Here is a 20756-nt window from a genome sequence, read left to right on the forward strand (position 1 = left end):
GAGATGAGAAGGCAGAGGAGGTTAGGGGCTGGTTGAATGGACATGGGAAATCAGAGGTGGAAAGGAGGAGTGTGCTGTCACAGTTCAGGGAGAGCAATTAGGGTCACATAACAATGTATGTATAAATTTTTGTATAAGAGACTAACTTGAAATATAAACTTTCACTTAAATTACAACAGTAAACAAACAAAAAGAAATCGAACGACCTATTGTATTGGGTAAATCTGCTGCAAAAACCTCTTTTCAGTCTTAAAAAGCAAAGTGGTCACTTGGAGGACTAAGGTGTACCTGACTCAAACCATGGTATTTTCAATCACCCCATATGCATGCAAAAGCTGGACAATGAATATGGAAGACGGAAGAAAAATTGATGCCTTTTAATTATGATGTTGATGAGGAGTACTGAATATACCATGGACTGCCAGAAGAATGAACAAATCTGTCTTGGAAGAAGTACAGTCAGAATGCTCCTTAGAAGGGAAGATAGCGAGACTGTATCTCACGTACTTTGGACATGTTATCAGGAGGGACTAGTTCCCTGCTAAAGTAGAGGGTCAGTGAAAAAGAGTAAGATTGTTAATGAGATAGCTGCAACAATGGTCTCAAATATAGCAATGATTGTGAGTGTACCACAAGACTGGGCAGCATTTTGTTCTGTTGTGCATAGGGTTGCTATGAGTCAGAATGGACTAGATGGCACCTAACAACAACAACAGTAAAGAGTATCTACCTTGAGCATTGTGCCCACCCAGGGATGCAAAGAAGAAAGAAAGAAATACGACTGTGTCCTGTGTCACTTGCTCTTAAAATATTCCATTGTTTACTCTGGAATACAAATGATTTAGTGTTGGTCTTGTGAAGATATTTTGGGAGGTCTTATGAAACTACTTAATCAATCTGTGCCTCAATTTTTTCTAGAAAACAGCATCACAATACATCAGAACTGGAAAGGAATTTAGTATTTCATTATTTAGTAAAAAAAATTAATTGATAATGTAATAAACATTTTCTTGTTTAATAAAATAATTCCATTTTGTATTCTCTAGAGGGAAAGATATAAAGCATAGCTTTGACTGATTTGTGATAATTTCTTTGCATTTACTTTAGACTTTGTCTCTAAAGAGTGTAAGACATTTCTTTACCAAGTTTTAAGTTAAGTTTTAAACCCAAAACTCTCTTGAGGTTTGTGTAGGTTCGTGAACGGATTATTATCAAGCAAGCTCATCACACATAAAAGAGGAACATCTCTTAGATTGACATATTTGTTCAATTCAGTCACTTTGATTTCCATTTCATGACAGTAACCCTGTATTCACACCACTTGGGAGTGGAATAAATCAGGGTAGAAATAATTGTATGCAACAGATGTTATATGGTATTTGCTTCTTTAAGGACTTAGAATATTTTTACTCTTGTTAAGTAATGTAATTTATAAATGAAGTTATAATTTTTCAGCCTTGTGAGTAATTTTTCTGTAATATTTGCCATCATGAACTCTCTTCAGGATTAATTTCTGAATAATTTGAATAAATAAGAATACCTTTGGGAAAAAAAAGCTGACGTACATAAGCTTTTTTTTTTTGTGTGTGTGTTGTTGAGTCAATTTTGACTCATAGTAACCCCAAGTGACAGAGTAGAACTGCCCCATAGGGTTTCCTAGACTGTAATCTTTTCGGAAGCAGATTGCCAGGTCTTTCTCCAGCAGAGCCACTAGGTACATTTGAACCTTCAACCATTTGTTTATCAGTCAAGCACTTAATCATCTGGGCTCATTTAAAAAAAAAAAATTCATATAATTTATCTATGTCAAATAATTTCAGTAATTTTGTTTTTTAATATATGATACATATACACATATAAACAGAGCAATATATATTAATGTTTATTATAAATTCATATATATTTACATATATAGGTTTACAATAAACATATGCATATAGATACCATATGATAGGTAATGCTAATTATATATCTATACCACCAATCGTCTGTCAGTTTGTCATACTGTGGTGGCTAGTGTGTTGCTGTGATGCTGGAAGCAGTGCCACTGGTATTTCAAATACCAGCAGGGTCACCCATGGTAGACAGGTGTTAGCAGAATTCTCAGACTAAGAAAAACTAGAAAGAAGGACTTGAAAATCTACTTCTTAAAAAATTGGCCAGTGGAAAACTTATGAATAGCAGTGGAACATTGTCTGATATAGTGCAGGAAAATGAGCCTCTCAGGTTGGAAGACACTCAAAATGCGATTGGGAAAGAGTTGCCTCATTCATAGTAGAGCTGACATTAATGATGTGGATGGAGTAAAGCTTTCATGACATTCATTTGCTAATGTGGTACAACTCAAAATGAGAAGAAACAGCTGCAAACATCCATTAATAATAGGAACATGGAATGTATGAAGTATGAATCTAGGAAAATGGAAGTAGTCAAAAACAAAATGGAATGGGTAAAGATCAAAATCCTATGCATTATTAGTGAGCTTAAATGGCCGGATATAGGCCATTTTGACTTAGACAATTATATGGTCTACTATGCCAGAAATGACAAATTGAAGAGGAATGGCATCACATTTATTGTCAAAAAGAACATTTCATGATCATTCCTCAAGTACAACGCTGTCATTGATAGGATAATATTCATACATCTACAAGGAAAACTAGTTAATAAGACTATTATTCAAATTTACACACCAAACACTACTGCCAAAATGAAGAAGTTCAAGATTTTTACCAACTTAAGCAGTCTGAAATTGATGAAATATGCAATCAAGATATACTGATAATTACTGGAATGTGAAAGTTGGAAACAAAGAAGGATTGGTAGTTGGAAAATATGGCCTCAGTGATAGAAACAGCGCTGGAGATCACACGGTAGAATTTTGCAAGACCAACAACTTATTTGTTGCAAATACCTTTTTACAACAACATAAAAGGGCAACTATACAAGTGGATCCCATCGGATGGAATAAACAGAAATCAAATCAACTACATCCGTGGAAACAGAGGATGGTGAGATGTTCAATATCATCAGTCAGAACAAGGCCAGTGGCTGAATGTTGAACAGACCATCAGTTGCTCATATGCAAGTTCAAGCTGAAGTTGAAGAAAACTAGAACAAGTCCATGAGAGCCAAATTGCAACCTTGAGTATATCCCACCTGAATTTAGAGACCATCTCAAGAATAGATTTGACACATTGAATACTAATGACCAAATACCAGATGAGTAGTGTGACGAGATCAAGGACATCAGACATAAAGAAAGCAAAAGGTCATTAAAAAAACAGGAAAGAAAGAAAAGACCAAAATGGATGTCAGAAGAGACTCTGAAACTTGCTTTTGAACATAGAGTAGGTAAAGCAAATGGAAGAAATGATGAAGTAAAGGAGCTGAACAGAAGATTTCAAAGGGCAACTCCAGAAGACAAAGTAAAATACTAATAATGAAATGTGCGAAGACCTGGAGATAGAAAACCAAAAGGGAAGAACACATTTGGCATTTCTCAAGCTGAAAGAACTGAAGAAAAAATTCAAGCCTTGAATTGCAAATTGAAGGATTCTATAGGCAAAATATCGAATGACACAAGAAGCATCAAAAGAAGATGGAAGGAATACAGAATCACTGTATCAAAAAAAATTGGTATAAGTTCAAGCATTTCAGGAGGTAGCATATGACCAAGACATGATGGTACTGGAGGAAGTAGTCCAAGCTGCACCGAAGGCATTGGCGAAAAACAAGGCTCCAGGAAATGACAGAATGCCAACTGAGATGTTTCAACAAACAGGTACAATGCTGGAAGTGCTCACTTGTCTATGCCAAGAAGTTTGTAAGACAGCGACCTGGCCAACCAACTGGAAAAGATCAATATTTGTGCCCATTCCAAAGAAAGGTGATCCAACAGAATGTGGAAATTTTTGAACAATATTATTGATATCACATGCAAGTAATAGTTTGCTAAAGATAATTCAAAAGCAATTGGAGCAGTACATTGACAGGGATCTGCCAGAAATTCAAGCTGGATTTAGAAGAGGACTTGGAATGAAGGATATCATTGCTGATGTCAAATGGATCTTGGCTGAAATCAGAGAATACCAGAAAGATGTTTACCTGTGTTTTATTGACTATGCAAAGGCATATGACTGTGTGGATCATTACAAATTACAGATAACATTTTGAAGAATGGGAATTCCAGAACAATTAATTGTGCTCATGTGGAACCTGTACACAAAGCAAGAGGTAGTCCTTTGAAAAAAACAAGGGAATACTGAGTGGTTTAAAGTCAGGATAGGAGTGCGTCCAGGTTGTATCCTTTCACCATGCTTATTGAATCTGTATGCTGAGCAAATAATCCAAGAAGCAGAATTATATGAATAAGAATTGGCATCAGGATTGGAGGGAGACTTATTAACAACCTGTGATTTGCAGAAAGACTACAGCCTTTAGTATGGGTTACACCCCAACATAAAGAAAACAAAAATCCTCACAACTGTACCAATAAGCAACATCGTGATAAACAGAATCTTTGAAATTGTCAAAGATTTCATTTAACTTGAATCCACAATCAATGCCCATGGAAGCAGCAGTCAAGAAATCAAATGACATATTGCGTTGGGCAAATGGGTCGTAAAACACCTCTTTAAAGTGGTTAAAAGTGAAGACGTTACTTTGAGGATTAAGGTGTGCCCGACCCAAGCCATGATATTTTCAATCACCTCATATGCATGCGAAAGCTGGGCAATGATTAAGGAAAATCAAAGAAGAATTGGTGCCTTTGAATTATGGTGGTGGCGAAGAATATTGAATATAGCCTGGACTGCCAGAAGAACAAACAGATCAGTCTTGGAAGAAATACAGTGAATTCCCCATAGAAGAAAGGATGGCAAGACTTCATCTCCCATACTTTGGACATGTCATTAGGAGGCACCAGTCCCTGGAGAAGGACATCATGCTTGATAAAGTAGAGGGTCAGTGAAAAAGAGGGAAACACTCAATGAGATGGATTAACACAGTGACTGCAACAATGCTCTCACACATAGAAAAGATTGTGAGGATTGTGGAGGACCAGGCAGTGCTTCCTTCTGTTGTACACATGGTTTCTATGAGTCAGAACTGACTTGATGGCATCTAACAATAACTCTTTGTTTCTATGTGTCTTTGTGTATCACATATATAAACCCCAAATTGTTGAGAATTGATATAATTAAGTTATATAATAGTTATATAAATTATAAAATAGTCAGATAATAGTTAAAATTATTTAACTCCTGTTTTAAGGGACATGTAAATTGGGAGCCCTGGTGGTGCAGTGGTTAAGCGTTTAGCTGCCAACCAAATGGCTGACTGTTCAAATCCTCCACCGGCTCCTTGGAAACTCTATGGGGCACTTCTACTCTGTCCTATAGGGTTGCTATGAGTCGAAATCAACTTGACTGCAGTGGGTTGGTAGTAAATTAATTGAAGCAAAGATATGACAAATTTCTATGGCAGCACAAGCTTAATGTAGAAGGCATTTGCTATTGAAATTTGATCTTTTAAGGATGTATCTTTTTTTCATGCAATTTTTCTTTTTTAACTTGGTTTACCTATTGTTTTCATTGCAACTGTCCTAAATCAACATTGGAAGGGAAAAAAGAAATATGTGGTTTGTGTCCACCCAAGGATGCAAAAAAAAGAAAAAGGAAGAAATATGACTGTGACACTTACTCTTAACGTAAAATATTCCATTGTTTACTCTGGAATCCAAATGATTTAGTGTTGAGTTTGGGAAGATAATTTGGGAGCTCTTAAGAAAGTACTTAATCAATCTGTGCCTCAGTTTTTTCTATAAAATAGCATCACATTACATCAGAACTGGAATGAAATTTAGAGATGTGAGTATTGGAAATACCCATCTATATAATGGAGATTGGAATAGCTACTCAATCAACTTGAAAGGATCATTGTAAGGCTCAAGTGTCATAATAAGTGAAATTGCCAGTACAGCCCTATGACTATGGTAGGTATTGTTATTGCTCACGAAATCTCTGATTTAGGAAGAGATAATATGATCAGACATTTTACAGGTAAGGAAACAGAGGCACACAGAGTTTAAATAGATTACAACATTAGTGCTTTTGTCACTCTTCCTTGTTCTGTGAATTTCAAAAAGGAATAATTGTTATTGATTTTAGATGATTCAAGGAGAATAAGAAAGGGTTGATTAAGGAGTTGGGAAACTGAACTTCTACAGGAAGTGTTACATTCATTGGTCACCTCCTGTGTCACAGGCGCTGCGCTGATGTTTTATATTCATTACCTGGCAGAAAGCGATTACTTACCGAAGAAGAAGAGATTGGATTGGGCCAGTCAGGGAGTTGAGGTTTTACACCTGTGGATAGTGCTTCCTCTAGCATAACAAAAGGAGAAAAGAGGAAAGCGAAGGATTTAGGATCTAAGTTAAACCTTCACAAAGTTTTCTTATTTCCCGAGCTGAGTCATCACAGTCTTAATGGAGGCTAGTGGGGTCTCTTTTCTGTGGAAAACAAAATAGGCTCTATAAGATAGGTCAACTCTGCCTTCCTTGGTGATAGGGGAGCCTGGTTTAAGTGACATTTAGCTTTTGATTTTAAACCTTTGTGCCATTACAAAATGTTCGATGTCGTGCATCCTGCAGGATGGAATACTGAATCTAGAGAGTACAATAATAGATTTTAAAAATAAGCCACATGGCTCTATACAGATAAAAGCAAAATGCAGCTTACTGGAACAGTATAAAGAAGAGAGTGCTTAAACTTAGACTTTGTTCCCAGTCCTGAATGTCATCTGATGTGTCTTGCTTTAGCAGTGCATGACTCATCTTTCTGAGGGCCCTTGAGGTCTCTGTTCAAAAAATGCAGTCCTGAAAGCTTTTGTGTAGAACTGATATCTTCTTTGAGCTTAAAGGCAGTTTCTCCTTGACCAGTGTTTCCTTGACACAACATACTTAGGTGCTACGGCATTTATCACGTATGCCTCCTCAGGTTTGAGTCATGCTATAGTCTTCTCTTTAATCAGTGAAATATTTCTGCCCAGCCAATCTGTGTTGTGTATATTCCCCAAAGTACTTCTTGAGTATGGGAAGTGGCTTATAATTATTGAAAACCTATGTATGTTTATTTTTATACAATGATCCTAGTAATTTAAAAATTTTTTTTGGAAAAGCCCATTAGGTAGGTATTCACTTGGATAGTCTAGATTACTCATTGTCAACACTGTATAAGTGCAAAATAAATTTTAGTCTTTTTCTTTCAAATTCCTTTTATGCTTTTTTTCTTTATAAAGTTCTGTCATGTATATTATCTCATTAGAGTCTCACAATCACCTGTGAGTTAGTATGGAAGGAATTGTTATTTCCATTATTTTAATGAAAAACTGAAGTTTAGATATCTACAATACCAAGTCAACAGCCCCAGGGACCTGGGTACTATAAAATTTGTTTTCTTCCAATCTTGGCAGCTTTACCCTATGTTGTAGTGTTTTGAGATTTGGGATATTTCTTTGAGGGGAACAGAAGCTTAAATATTTGCTTCAAAACATATAACATTGTTTCTTTCAAAGAAAACATACAACCAATTATCATTTACTAACTAAATGAGTCACTTAAATCATTTACAAAATACTGCTTTTGTCCACAGTTTTGTCTGAGTTTGTATGAGATTTTTGCCACAGAAACCCTAAAGAACAAAAATATCCACTGGAGAATGAAGAAGGAGCCCTGGTGGTACAGAGGTTAAAGCGCTCAGCTGCTAACTAAAATGTTGGTGGTTCGAACTCGCTAGCTGCTCCATGGGAGAAAGATGTAGCAGTCTGCTTCCTTAAAGATTTACAGCCTTGGAAACCCTGTGGGCAGTTCTACTCTGTCCTATAGGGTTGCTGTGAGTTGGGATAGACTTGACGGCAGTGGGTTTCGTTTTTTGGTTTTTGGAGAATGAAGACAAGAGTCTGAAGCAAATGGGTGAAAAAACAACCATAGCACTTTTATATATTCTTTGGATTTTTCAAATTAGTAGAATTTCTATCTAGTCTCACAGAATTTGCTATATGTTGTGTTTTATTACATTCTTGCTGTTTTCTTTGCTACACATCTTATCTCTCTCAAAAACAAAACAAACAAACAAACAAAAAAAAAGAGCTAAATAAACCCTTGAAAGCCGGGACCTTATCCTTTGTATCTTTTGTCCCCCATCACACCACCCCCAAAGCTTTCTACTATAGTGAAAGGCAATTTAAAAACATCAGTCTGTTATTTGAAGTTACCAATTTAAGAATGATGTTGGTCCAAGAAGCCATTATTTAAAAATATTGTAATGGATTCTCTAGGTTAGTACTGGCAATTAATTTTCAACTTTAGTCTACATCCAGAGACGCTGCCAACTTGCCGTCATAGAATTATGATTACAAGCTCCAAAGGACAGAAAGAATGTCTATTTTCACATTGACCCCAGTGTTCAAGTATAAGTGCATACTTGATGGATTATAAACACAAATGAATAATGGGCTGAGACTAGCACCCATGGGTCTTCGAAACCTGCCAGTGAACCCCATGGACTCCATGTTCTTGTCACTCTGCATCTTGGACTTTTTCTCCCTCAAGACTAACAATAGAGTCAGTCATGATCTCTGACTGATCTCCCTTTTCGGGCTAGTTTAGTTGTACTATTGCTGGACAATGACAATCTTACAGTAGTTCACCTTTATAACCTCAGCTAACTTGGCTAATCTATTCTCCTTTGTTTTTTGTTTGGACACAGGCTTAGCAAATTAGATTTGCCAGAATTAGAGAATGGCAGTCTACTCGAAATCTGAAGACATCAAGTTATTATATGCAATAATGCAATGTAGATTGGAAATTAATAATGGTCAGTCTGTTCTAAAACCTCCCTTTCAACCTGGAGGCAGAAGCAGAAAGTTAAATAGGTGTCTGTGGGATGACAGACCAAGGAAGATCACAAGGTGGACAGCACCAAATTTTAATGGAATGAGTTAGAGCCCAGGGTCTCTTAATTTTTAATGTGCACGTGAGTTACCTGAAATCTCTTAAAAATCCAGATTCTGATTCATTTACATCATTATTTGGAGTGGGGCTTGAGATTTAGTGCTTCTAACTGAAAGGTTGGTAGTTTGAACCCAGCAGCTGCTCGGCAGAAGAAAGATGTGGCAGTCTGCTCCCATAACGATTACACCACTGGAAAACCTATAGGGCAGTTCTACTCTGTCCTAGGGTCACTATGAGTCAAATTGCCTCGACCACAAAGGTTTTTTTGTTTTTTAACAGGTTTCCAAGTGATCCTGATTCTGCTGGTCTCCAGACCTCATTCTGAGTAGTGAGGTGCTATCCAAAAAAACCCCAGCTAGTTGCCATTGAGTCAATTCTGACTCATGGTGCCTCCATATGTGTGAGAGTAGAACTGTACTCCGTAGGGTTTTCAGTGACTGAGTTTTCAGAATTAGATCACAAGGCTTTCTTCCTAGGCGTCTCTGAGTGAACTCAAATCTTATATCTTCCCGTTAGCAGTCGAGTATATTAACCATTTACACCATTGTTTGGTTAGAGTCATTAAGTTACTCTGTGTTGCAATTTAGTCATTAGCAAATGTAGATTGCATGGTCATCTGACATTGAGGAACTAAGCATTATGAAAAGCAGAGAGGACTTGAACTAGTATATCAAGAGAAACTTATGTGTGCCAGCAACACTTTGAGACCATTGTTTAGATGATGTGTTTGAATTTGCAGAACAAGCCTTATGCAATAACTTTACAGAGTGTAAATTCTGAGGGGGCAGAAAGGCACGCAATAAAATGTGCCATTACCCATCATTGAAGGACCTAATTGTGGTTAGAATTGTGACCCCTTAACAGAAAGCCAGGACAAGTTGAATGGCTTTTACAAGATCGTAGAGTCTGTTAATGGTATTGAAAATGCTAAAATCTCTCTCCTTGGTTCTGTCCTCCCACCAATATCATGCTGATTCTTGGGAGTAGATTTTTAATGAAGTCCAGAGAGACATCAGTGCAAATGTGGTGCTCTGATATCTTGGCCATTCTAACTACAGAGTTGTTTAGGAGATGGAGCGTGTGTGTGTGTGTGTGTGTGTGTGCGCGCGCGCGCGCGCGTGCGCGTGTGTATGTGCAGGGAGGAGGGTGAATGTGTGGCTCTGTATAGTGAGCAGAAGGACATTAGATCCTATAGTTTTCCAGGAATGCTTTTTTGGCAGGAACACTTCTACATTTAAGAAAAAAAAAACTGGATTTAGCAGGGCTAAATTCCTCCCAAAGCAACCATCCCTTCCTAAAGTTAAGAAAACAGGATATTCCCAAAATGTAGAGAAAAGTAAAATGACACAGAATGAGGTAACAACTGTAAAAATCTAGGATGTGGCAATTGGTAGTGGAAATAAAACAGAAGAAATGAATTTAAGAGGAATCAAAAGTGAAAAAAATACTAGAAGTTGGTATCTGTCTGTCTGTCATCTGTCTGTCTGTCTAGCTAGCTAGCTATCTGTCCATCCGTCTATCTATCCATTCATCTGTCTACCTATGGAATAGGCATAAAAGTAATTAAGATCATGGGATTGATGATCAGACCAGATCCTGATTTAAATCTTGACTTCTCCACACATAGGCTGTATGTTTTTGGCATGTGACTTATTCTTTCTAAGCCTCTCAAAGAGTTCATGAGGAATTGATGAGATAATTTATGTAAAATATTAAGCCTGATCTCATATAGCTGAGATATGGAATCTGAGTGTCTGAGAAAATTATGATGTCATTAGCTTGCAGTGGGTCCCCAAGAGGAAAGCTGATTTGGAATCATGGGGAAGGGCATGAGCAAGGCACAGAGGCTGCCATGAACATGATTTGTTGGTGTACAATGGTTTATGGAGAGTGCATACAGTTTAGAATTGGACCACCAGGATTAGATTTCCAACTTGACCAAATACTGAGAGATAGTTGTGTGTGGAGGGAATGATTAAAAGTCATAGGATGGAACATGTGAACAATGTCAAAGGCAAACTTTGTCTAGTTTTTTTTTGCCTATAGTTGGCTTCCATGCCTATGTAATACTGACTACTAGATGACAACAAGTTAAGGTGCAAGAGCGAAAACAGGCCCAAGGAAAGAGGTGATGTAGACAATGTAGGAGTCAGAACAACAGTATCAAGAGCCAGTAAGCAAGCGAGAATGAGGAAGACTCAGAGACTTCACTTAAACCAAGCCTGGGGACAGAGTCCAAGGAGAGGGAATGTGGAAAATCTGCAAGACTAGAAAAATAGGGCAAGAACCATTGTCAAATTGCCAGACAACCATCAGATCCAGGAAATTCATAGAAACTAAGAAGCATACAGGCTGGTAGAGGAACAAATACGAATCATCAGTAATTGATTTGGATACTGAAGCTGCTTGTCATCCAACCAGAAGAGTTTTTTCTTTCTGGTCTCATCCTGGAGGGGCCTGGTCCCAAGAGAGATGATGTGAATGAGAAGCTCCAGGCCAGGGTAACCAAAACCAGAGCCTGGTAGCAGCACAGGGACTGGGCAATCATGTTTCTCTGGCACAGGGATTCCCTTAGTATGTCAAGTACCCCTGATGAGATTTCTTCTGTTTTTCTTTGTCTTTATACTGCCACCAAGCTTAGCCCCCAAAGTTCCATGTTGGTTTCAGAACCTGGTAGGCCCTGAGTACTGAAGTTTTTTTTGCAGATTTTTTGCCTAAGAAAGGGTAGGAAAGAGGAAGACGGTGCAGAAGTAAGAGCAGAAGGAAGGAGAAATGAAAGTGGCAGTCAAGTGAGAAAGAGACAGAAAGTCTGGAAAACTTAGGATCATGGCCCAGATATCGGGCATCTCCCTTATTACAGGTGACTGTAGAAATCAGTAACTACCTGGGCTTCATTCTTATGCTAAGATTTCTGCTCTCATATGTATACTCAACTACAGTACATGACTTCATGCATAATTGGATGTTATTTGCACGTTTTCTCACCTTGAGAGAGAAATCAGAGTTTCTTAAGTAAGAGATTTTTCTTAGTCTGGGTAAGATAGAGACTTCTCTCAATCCGTATCTCCCCGGTTGGCATACGTATTAAAGACAACTGGGAAAATATTGATTGAAAAAAGTATTGAAAAGTGATATTTATTTAAGACTCAAAATATATCAGGGGCTTTATAGAGCAGAGAGATAGATGTAGTCCCTGAAGGCTTAACTTGTGACCGTCAGCATTAACTGAGGAGAGCTAATTTACTATTTTCTGAAAGGAAATGGGGTTGAGAAGAATGATTACAGCAAAATGCTTAAACAGAAAGAGTATCACAAATTTTTATTGAATTCTTGTGTGTTTGGGATATTTTTGCAAACTTATCAATCATTTTGTGGCATTTTACAGTGTAACAAGATTTTGGTGTTGGTGAAAACATCATTTTAAAACTGCTCCAAACTAGATTTTTCTTTCTCTCTCCCTCCTCCTCCTCCTTTTTTTTTTTTTTGTCAAATAGACATTCGGTACAAGTTTATGACACTTGAGTGACTGGTGTATTAGCTAAAACTCTTTTGATTACAAGTTATAGAAGTAAACTTGTATTATATGAAAAGAGAAAACTAGTGTGAAAGCAAAGGAAACTCTTAGAGAACTTCAGGGCAGGAAATCCAACTGATTCCCAGGAATGCTTTGGGACTGGATTCTGGAATGCCTCTTCGTGTACTTTGCTCTATCCTTCTTGATCTTGGAAAATCTGCTTTTTCTGGCAGATTAAGGCTTTCCCATGGCTCCCAAATTGACATATTATATTTTCAATCTCCTGAAGTTACTGAAAAGAGAGAATCTGTTTGCCTTTGCCCCCCACATAGGTCAGATGGCCACCCCTGGTTCCACTACACATAATATAAACATGGATTCTGGGGGCTCAGCCCTGTGGATTTGGGGCATAGAGGCAGATACCAGAAAAAAAGAAAGTAGTTATGGGCTTAGGGGACATGCCAAATTTGTCTATCTTAATATGCCTGGAATTCTGCTCAGCACAACAAATATTTGTCAAATAAAATATTTATTGACCAAATGCACTCATGGGTAGAAGAGCACGTTTGACTAGATGAATGAAGTTTTTGCATTTTGAACATCATGATAGTGGATCATTATGAATCGGTTGCTTTAACAGTCAACTTCAGACTAAAGTTGCATTAATTAAAATAATTTGATATTCGGGCTGTTTTTGTGAATTTATAAAATCATTTTAAAATTAAAAAATATAAATTTTAGTGAAAGACACATTTGAATGACTTAATAATGCACATATATTTATTGATTTTAATAGTGTTTATTTCTCTCTCTCTTTCTCTCTTTTTAAATTTACTTGATTAAGACTAAGCCTGGAGTAATTCGCCCAGTACCTGCAAAATCCAAAATATTCCTGAAAAAAGAAGAGGAAATCTATGAACCCAACCCTTTTAGTAAATACCTGGAAGATGACAGTGACCTCTTTTCTGAGCAGGTGAGCATACACATGAGAAAATATTTGATATTTTGATCTATGACTTTATAAAATATGGAGATGCCCTATAAATACAGTATGTACAAGAAAAAATGTCTATTTTTTGTAGTACCTTTGGTAATAAAGAAGATTAATGTTTTTCATAATAAGAAGGAATTCTAATAAATTCCCAGGATGATATTTTAAAACCTATCAACATTTCTTTTTCCTAAAATTTTTCTACCTAGTGCTGGTTTTGTTTTGAGATCAAGAAATTACTGTCTATAAAGACATGAAATTACTGGTTGGATGGGGCATGCACATTTTGTATTTTTATTTCTAAAATTCTGATTCCTTTAGAAGAGATACAATGTTTGGGATGTTAGTCACAGCTGACAAAAGTCCTTCCCATTTATATTAACACAATAGAGACATGCAATCCCCTAAATAAAGCAATACTAGTTAGGAGACAGGAGTTTAAGTCATTTTAAGGCTTTGTTTTTCATTTTTGCTAATGTGTAAAAAAACACAAACCAACATCCATTGCTGTCGAGTTGATTCTGACTTACAGGGACCCTATAGGACAGGGTAGAGCTGCCCCATAGGGTTTCCAAGGAGCTGTTGGTGGATCTGAACTGCTGACCTTTTGGTTAGCAGCCAAATGCTTAACCACTGTACAACCAGGGCTCCATGTGTAAAAAAGTATGCTGTATTATCCTGTCATATCTCATATGTTTAAGTACATATAATAGAAGTTTGTCCCTGGTGCTCTGTAAAGATATTTGGGAAAAATATAAAAAACACATTTATGCAATATATATCATAAATTATTTCAAAGTGAAACTTTACATGTTTCTTTGCCTTATTAAGATGCAACAAATAAGCGTAGGTTCTATACATTATATTGTGAACATTATTACATGAATAAACAATGTGAGCAATCCAGAAATCTTTCTGGATACACCAGGACACATAAGGTCACTACATTTTGTAATCTAAAATAAAATATACTCATAAAGGAATATAAGGTTATATGCTCTTTTTACGTTTTAGTTTGAAAATGACAATAAACAATATTCTTGTAAATATAAATTACATTCATATTTATAAACCATAAGGAATATCTCATCTGCTACATACTAGCTCTATGACACTGGGTAAGTCATTTCATCTTTTTAGGGTTCAGTTTCTTAATCTGTAAGAGGACACATTCAAATTAGGTGACTATTAAGGATCCTTTAAACTTTAAATTCAGATTACTTACAAATGTATTACTAACCTTGACTGGGTCTGAAATCCCTATGTGCCCTAGAAAAAGTTCATTATAAATATTTTCACATGATTAGCCATAGTTTTTATGTTTATAAAATGGAGAAAAAAATATTTTCTGCGTGTCTGTGTATACTTTGTGAAGACTGCTATGATTGTGATAAGTTTGAATTTTTTTAGAAGATAGGAACTAAAGATCATTGAAAATGATATTTCAGGCAGTTAATTTCATTTTGTGGAATAAAATGTTGTCCTCAATTTAAACTAAATAGAGAAATCTTATTGATATATAGGATTGTTTTCACTAATTCCGCATATAACAGAAATGGAAATTCCTGTTAGGAATGCATATCTCCATCATGGACAAAAACTTATGAAGTATCTATTGCTTGCATGACACTAGTATTTCAGAGACTTAATGTGAAATTTTAGAGAGTAGGGGATCATTATAAGAAGCTTGTAAGGATAATCTAGTGCTTATATGAAAAATAAAATGTCAACAGTTAAAATAAATTTCACGTATTACTGATGTAGCCTACATTTTTCAAAGTAGATATACTGCTGGAAAACTATATTTTAATTCTTTTTTGTTAGTATAATTTGTGCATTTTATTTCAAACGAGATGCCTTGTAGAATATCAAGTTAATCTACCTCTAATTTCTCATCATTAACTGTCTTCTGTAATAATAAATTCAATTTTCAAGTGCAGGAACTTCTCATTAAGAGCATTTCTTTTCATTGCTTTTCCTGACTATAAAAGCAACTTTAAATCTCTATTTATGTTACAATATAAATCTATATATTTCCAGATAATTTGTTGAAAACTTGATCTCTTTTGCAAATATTAAGGTGTCACAGACGTAATCTAATTTATATATATTTTTCAGTTTATTTTTTTGTATCCCAACTTAAGTGTGGAACAGGAGTCTGCAGACTGTCAGAATTGAAAGAAGTCTAGCATGTTATGTAAAAGCAAATTCCAAACTTCCTCTGGTCTTAGTTATTGACCTTACATGGCAGAGAAAACAAAAATAAAACCTTGGGGCCGCAGCACACCCGGGAAACTGCACATGCTATCAATTGGCCTCTGTTTTGAGCTCTAACTACCGTCTCATCGTGTCCAGAATCTACAAGGAATTCATAGGAACTTTATTTTTCCTGATACCCAAGACAGCTCACAAGAGTGGATGCGTAGATCTACTTAAAAAATAAATTGAGTAATAACAATTTATCATCATAGCATTGCTGCTTCATCAGAGCTGCACAGAAGAGAGCATATTCAAATTCAGTTTTAGACACTGCTGTGTTCTCTTTTACTGCTGCCACAGAATAAATTGAATGGTTCCAAACTGAGTTGATCTCACCCACCCATGTAATGGAAAATTCTTTAGCCAGACAGTTGGGCCAAATTGAAGCAGCTCATATTCACTAATCTGCCTTGTACTGGGGACAGTTCCACATGACAGCGGATGTTTGATGGGATTGTTAAGTCAATAAATTTTCCCTAGAAGCTTCACTGCCATCAAATATGATTTCAAAACTCTCTGTAACAAAAAGTCAGACACGAAGATAATGAGACCAGACAGAAGTGTATTTACTGTAGCTGAAAAAGGTACAACTGGGCAGTCTATTGCACTGATAATGAACTGACAATCTGCCTGGGAACAGTCTCCGAGTACTAAAAGCCAAGTTTGAAACCAAATGCATAATCGAGTAATCCAGACTTTATTAATCAACAGCTTTTACATCAAAATGGCATAGTTCAGGAACCATCATTCTATATTAGATGTATTTTTAACAAAAACTCTTAGAATGAAGGTTATGCTTTTTCTAAAACAACCTTTAAATCCATTATTATATTAATTTTGTGGTTCTTTTGTGTTATTACAAAATGTCCTTACACTCCACATGTGGATTTAGAACTGGTGATGTGCTTTGAAGCATAATATTCCTACTGATAATTAAAAGCAGAGTTGGAAAATAATTAACAGAATTGATTGGCCAAATGGGCATCCAGAAGACAGAGTGGCTCAGAAAATCAATTCACTGATGACAATGAAGATACTAAAGAACTGAATAGTTTTTAGTTTATTCTGACTACATGTGAGTTTGCAAAGTATATTGATTGTTTTCTGGTCATTTAATGTATCTAATTAGATAATGGCGATTTCTTCACTGAATATTATCAGTTTAATATAAAAAGCAATTGTATATGTGTTATGTAAAATATTCTCTCTCTCTCTTTCTTTATAAATTAGTAATTCAACCCCTAACATTAGATATGTCATTACCTTCTTAAAGCCCTTGAGAAATGTATGAAAAAAGATTTTTGGATCTAATTAAAGGGATAATATTGTTATTTCATCTGATTTTCTAGGAAATGATTTCTTTTTTTTTTTTTTAAATGAGAAATAAGGCTTCCCAGCATGTATACCTTTTAAATTTTATTTTCCTTAACTTACTTCACTGGGAAAGAGAATGTGTTTTTGTGTGAAAATGACCATTTAGAGAATTTCTTCCTTACCACATAATGGACAATATGAAGGGATAATTATAGGGGATTTTCTTTATTGTAACACACCCACTCCTCCCTTATCGACTATCTTGTTATCCAATATCTTGCATTTACAATGGTAAAAAATCTGCTATGCAACTATTTTGTGCATTAACAGCGTACATGTGGCGGTAACAAATGTCTAGGTATGAGGTGAGAGTAATGCTGGCTATGGTGGTTAAAGTTACATGTTAACTTGGCTGTGCCTTGATTCTCAGTGGTTTGACAGTTACATAATGATGTAATTTGGCAGTTATGTAATGATGTAAAAGGGGCCCTGGTGGCACAGTGGTTAAAGCGATCGACTAATAACTGAAAGGTCAGCAGTTTGAAATCACCAGCAGCTCCACAGGAGAAAGACGTGGTGGTCTGCTTCTTTAGAGATTTACAGCCTTGGAAACCCCATGGGGTCGCTATGAGTTAGGTTGGGTACTGACATAATGACAGTTATGTAATGATGTAATCATCCTCTGTTTTGTGATCTGATATGGCATCTTCCATTTTTGCAAAATGCCAGTTTTCACATAAGGACCTGGTCTTTCGAACCTAAGCATGTAGATAGCGAGGAGTGGGTGTAATTTCATTCCTTCTTTTTGTATGAGTTTCTTATGCATCTCACCTGCCTTCTTTCCTTCCCAAACTGTGTTTGACATTCAACTTTGGTGATTATGTCGGTGACTTTCAGATTTAGATCTAATGATTCATCAAGTTACATTTTCAACCGTGACCTTAAACTTTACTTCCTTATGTCACCCATATGTTAATATTACAGGGCAAATGCTCATCTTTGACGTAAGATGAAACTGACAATACTGCCTTTTAATCTGAATGACACTGACTTTGCCAAAAATTACTGACTTTTCAACAACTGTTTCTCAATCAAGATGACTCATTTTCTTTGTCATAAAAGTATTTTTTTAAATAATTGCTAGCATTTTGTTAAGAAACATTTTGTTGTTTAAAGTGTTTAAATTAACATTTTTAGGTCTAGAAATGATTAAATGAGTTGCCAGATTGTTTAAAGGAGAGAGAAAACTGAAATTCATTGAAGCATTACATTTCTTTTGGAAGGGTTAAGACTAGAGATTTGGCTTCTCCAAGTTTTATCATGTTGATTTTGTTTAGTTAAGTAATGACATCCTTGTGCGTTTTTCTCTTCTCTTCTTTATTTTCTTTTTCTTTTATTTCCATCCCTCCCTTCTTCCTTTCCTACTTTCCTCCCTTTCTCCCTTCCTTCTTTCCTCCTTCCGTTCTTCCTTTCTTTGTCCCTTCCTCCCGTTCTTCCTTCCTTTCTGCCTGCTACTATATATAATAGACTTTATCATGAACAGGTTGTGTGTTTTATATAATAGATAATTTATCATTAACATGATAAACCATCTTCTTAGTTTTTACTTTTTTTAAAAAAATTGTCCTTTAGAGACAATATTTGCTTTTTCCTCCAGGAAGTAATCAAATAGGCTTCCCTCTTCAAACTTAGGATTTCACCTTTATTTTTGGCTTTAGTTTATTGTTTTCTTTTTTTTAAATTGTGCTTTCCATGAAAGTTTACAGAACAATTTAGTGTCTTATTAAACAATTAATACACACATCGTATTGTGATGTTGTTTGCCAATCCTGCAGCACGTCAACACTCTCTTCTTCTTGACCTTGGTTTCCCTATTTCCATTCGTCCAGCTTTCCTGTCCCCTCCTGCTGTCTTGTTCTAGCCCCTGGGCTGGTGTGCCCATTTAGTCTTATATACATGGTTGAAATACGTGTGTTACTGTTTGTTTTATAGGCCTGTCTAATCTATGGCTGAAGGGTGAACCCCAGGAGTGACTTCAGTACTGAGATAAAATGGTGTCCAAGGGCCTTACTCTTGGGGTTCCTCCAGTCTCTATCAGACCAGTAAGTCTGATATTTTTTTATGAGTTAGAATTTTGTTTTACATTTTTCCCCAGCTTTGTCTGGGACCCTCTATTGTGTTCCCTGTCAGAGAAGTCAGTGGTGGTAGCTGGGCACCATCTATTTGTGCTGGATTCAGTTTGGTGGAGGCTCTGGTAATTGTGGTCCATTTCGTCCTTTGGAATAATCTTTCTCTTTTGTGTCTTTTGTTTTCTTCATTCTTCCTTGCTCCAGACGGGGTGGGGCCAGTAGACATATCTTAGATGGCTGCTCAAAAGTTTTTAAGATCCCGGATGCTATGGCTTTAGTTTATCATGGTCTTGTATACATAGCAAGATTGGAAGATTGGAACTATAACATTAGGATTTTCTGTTGCAGTTGTCTACATTGATAGCAGAGAATTCTGTACCTGCCTCTCTTCACCTTCCCTGTGTAGGTCAAGAATCTTAAAAAGATTTTTATTTGCTTCAAGAATACAAATAAACAAACAACAAAATAAGGCAAGCACATAAAGTAGACCATTGACCACTTCTATCATAATTGTCTCTGAAACATTAGTTGTTTAACAAATACTTAGTGAATTTGTAGTATCTTCTTGTTGCTGTTGGGTACCATCGAGTCGATTTTCAACTTGTAGTGACTCCATGTAGTCTCTTAAACCCGTTGCCATTGAGTCAATTTCAATTCATAGTGACCCTATAAGACAGGGTAGAACTGCCCAATAGGATTTCCAAGGCTGTAACTTTTACGGAAGCAGACTGCCACATCTTTCTCCTGCAGAATGGCTGGTGGGTTTGAACTACCAACCTTTTGGTTAGCAGTAGAGTGCTTTAACCATTGCACCACCAGGGCTTCTTATGTAGTCTCTTACTATACCCCAATCTATTAGGAAACAATGACAATTTAAAAGTTTTACACAAATAGGTCCCTCTATGTTCTGGTAAACCACCAATGTCCCTTACATATCTTTAATCGAGAGGGATTAGCCACTGCCATATTTACAACCTCTTTCATAAAGTATATCCAGTTTTAAAACAAGTCCTTGTTAAAATAGAGTTTTCTAAAATTCTACTGTTTTTATCCAAAAGAATTAAACAACAATTAGAATTTTGAAAGAGAGAAAGCAACTATGTAAAAATAATTTCAAATAATATCCAAAATAAATGTGATTCAGAAATTAGAAAGTTAAAGAGTTTATATTTTTTGGAAAGAAAAACATATGTATTTGTTTGTTTTCTATCACAAAAGTCTCTATACTATACCTTTGCTTTGAAATTTTAATCAATGTCAGCCTGTTACTAGAACTATAGATGGCAATAATCTATTTTGACATAGTTTTTTCCTAAGATATATAAAGACAGTTTTGGTAAAATTAGTCAATGTGTCACTCCCTCTCGCAGGACGCTAATCTCTTCTCACCCTACCTACATGTTTCAATATAACAACTGCCTTAAAATTATTTTGGGAAAAATTATTAGTATACATACTTATGAAATGCAATCAGAGTGAGGGGCTTGTGATTTTCTTTTCTCTATTGTATATTTTCTTTGACTCATAAAAAGTGGA

At 36.1% G+C, this 20756-nt stretch overlaps 1 protein-coding gene across 1 annotated transcript in view; it reads left to right on the forward strand.

Annotated features, from left to right (window-relative positions):
• Positions 1-20756, forward strand: part of MLIP (muscular LMNA interacting protein) — a 167965-nt gene that overhangs the window by 79681 nt on the left and 67528 nt on the right. The window contains exon 11 of the mRNA XM_004386818.2: positions 13372-13500. Within this exon, the coding sequence (XP_004386875.1) occupies positions 13372-13500 (129 nt within the window). The remainder of the gene's footprint in view (positions 1-13371; positions 13501-20756) is intronic.

This window comes from Trichechus manatus, unplaced genomic scaffold (assembly GCF_000243295.1).
Source record: "Trichechus manatus latirostris isolate Lorelei unplaced genomic scaffold, TriManLat1.0 scaffold00172, whole genome shotgun sequence".
Taxonomy (NCBI): Eukaryota; Metazoa; Chordata; class Mammalia; order Sirenia; family Trichechidae; genus Trichechus; species Trichechus manatus.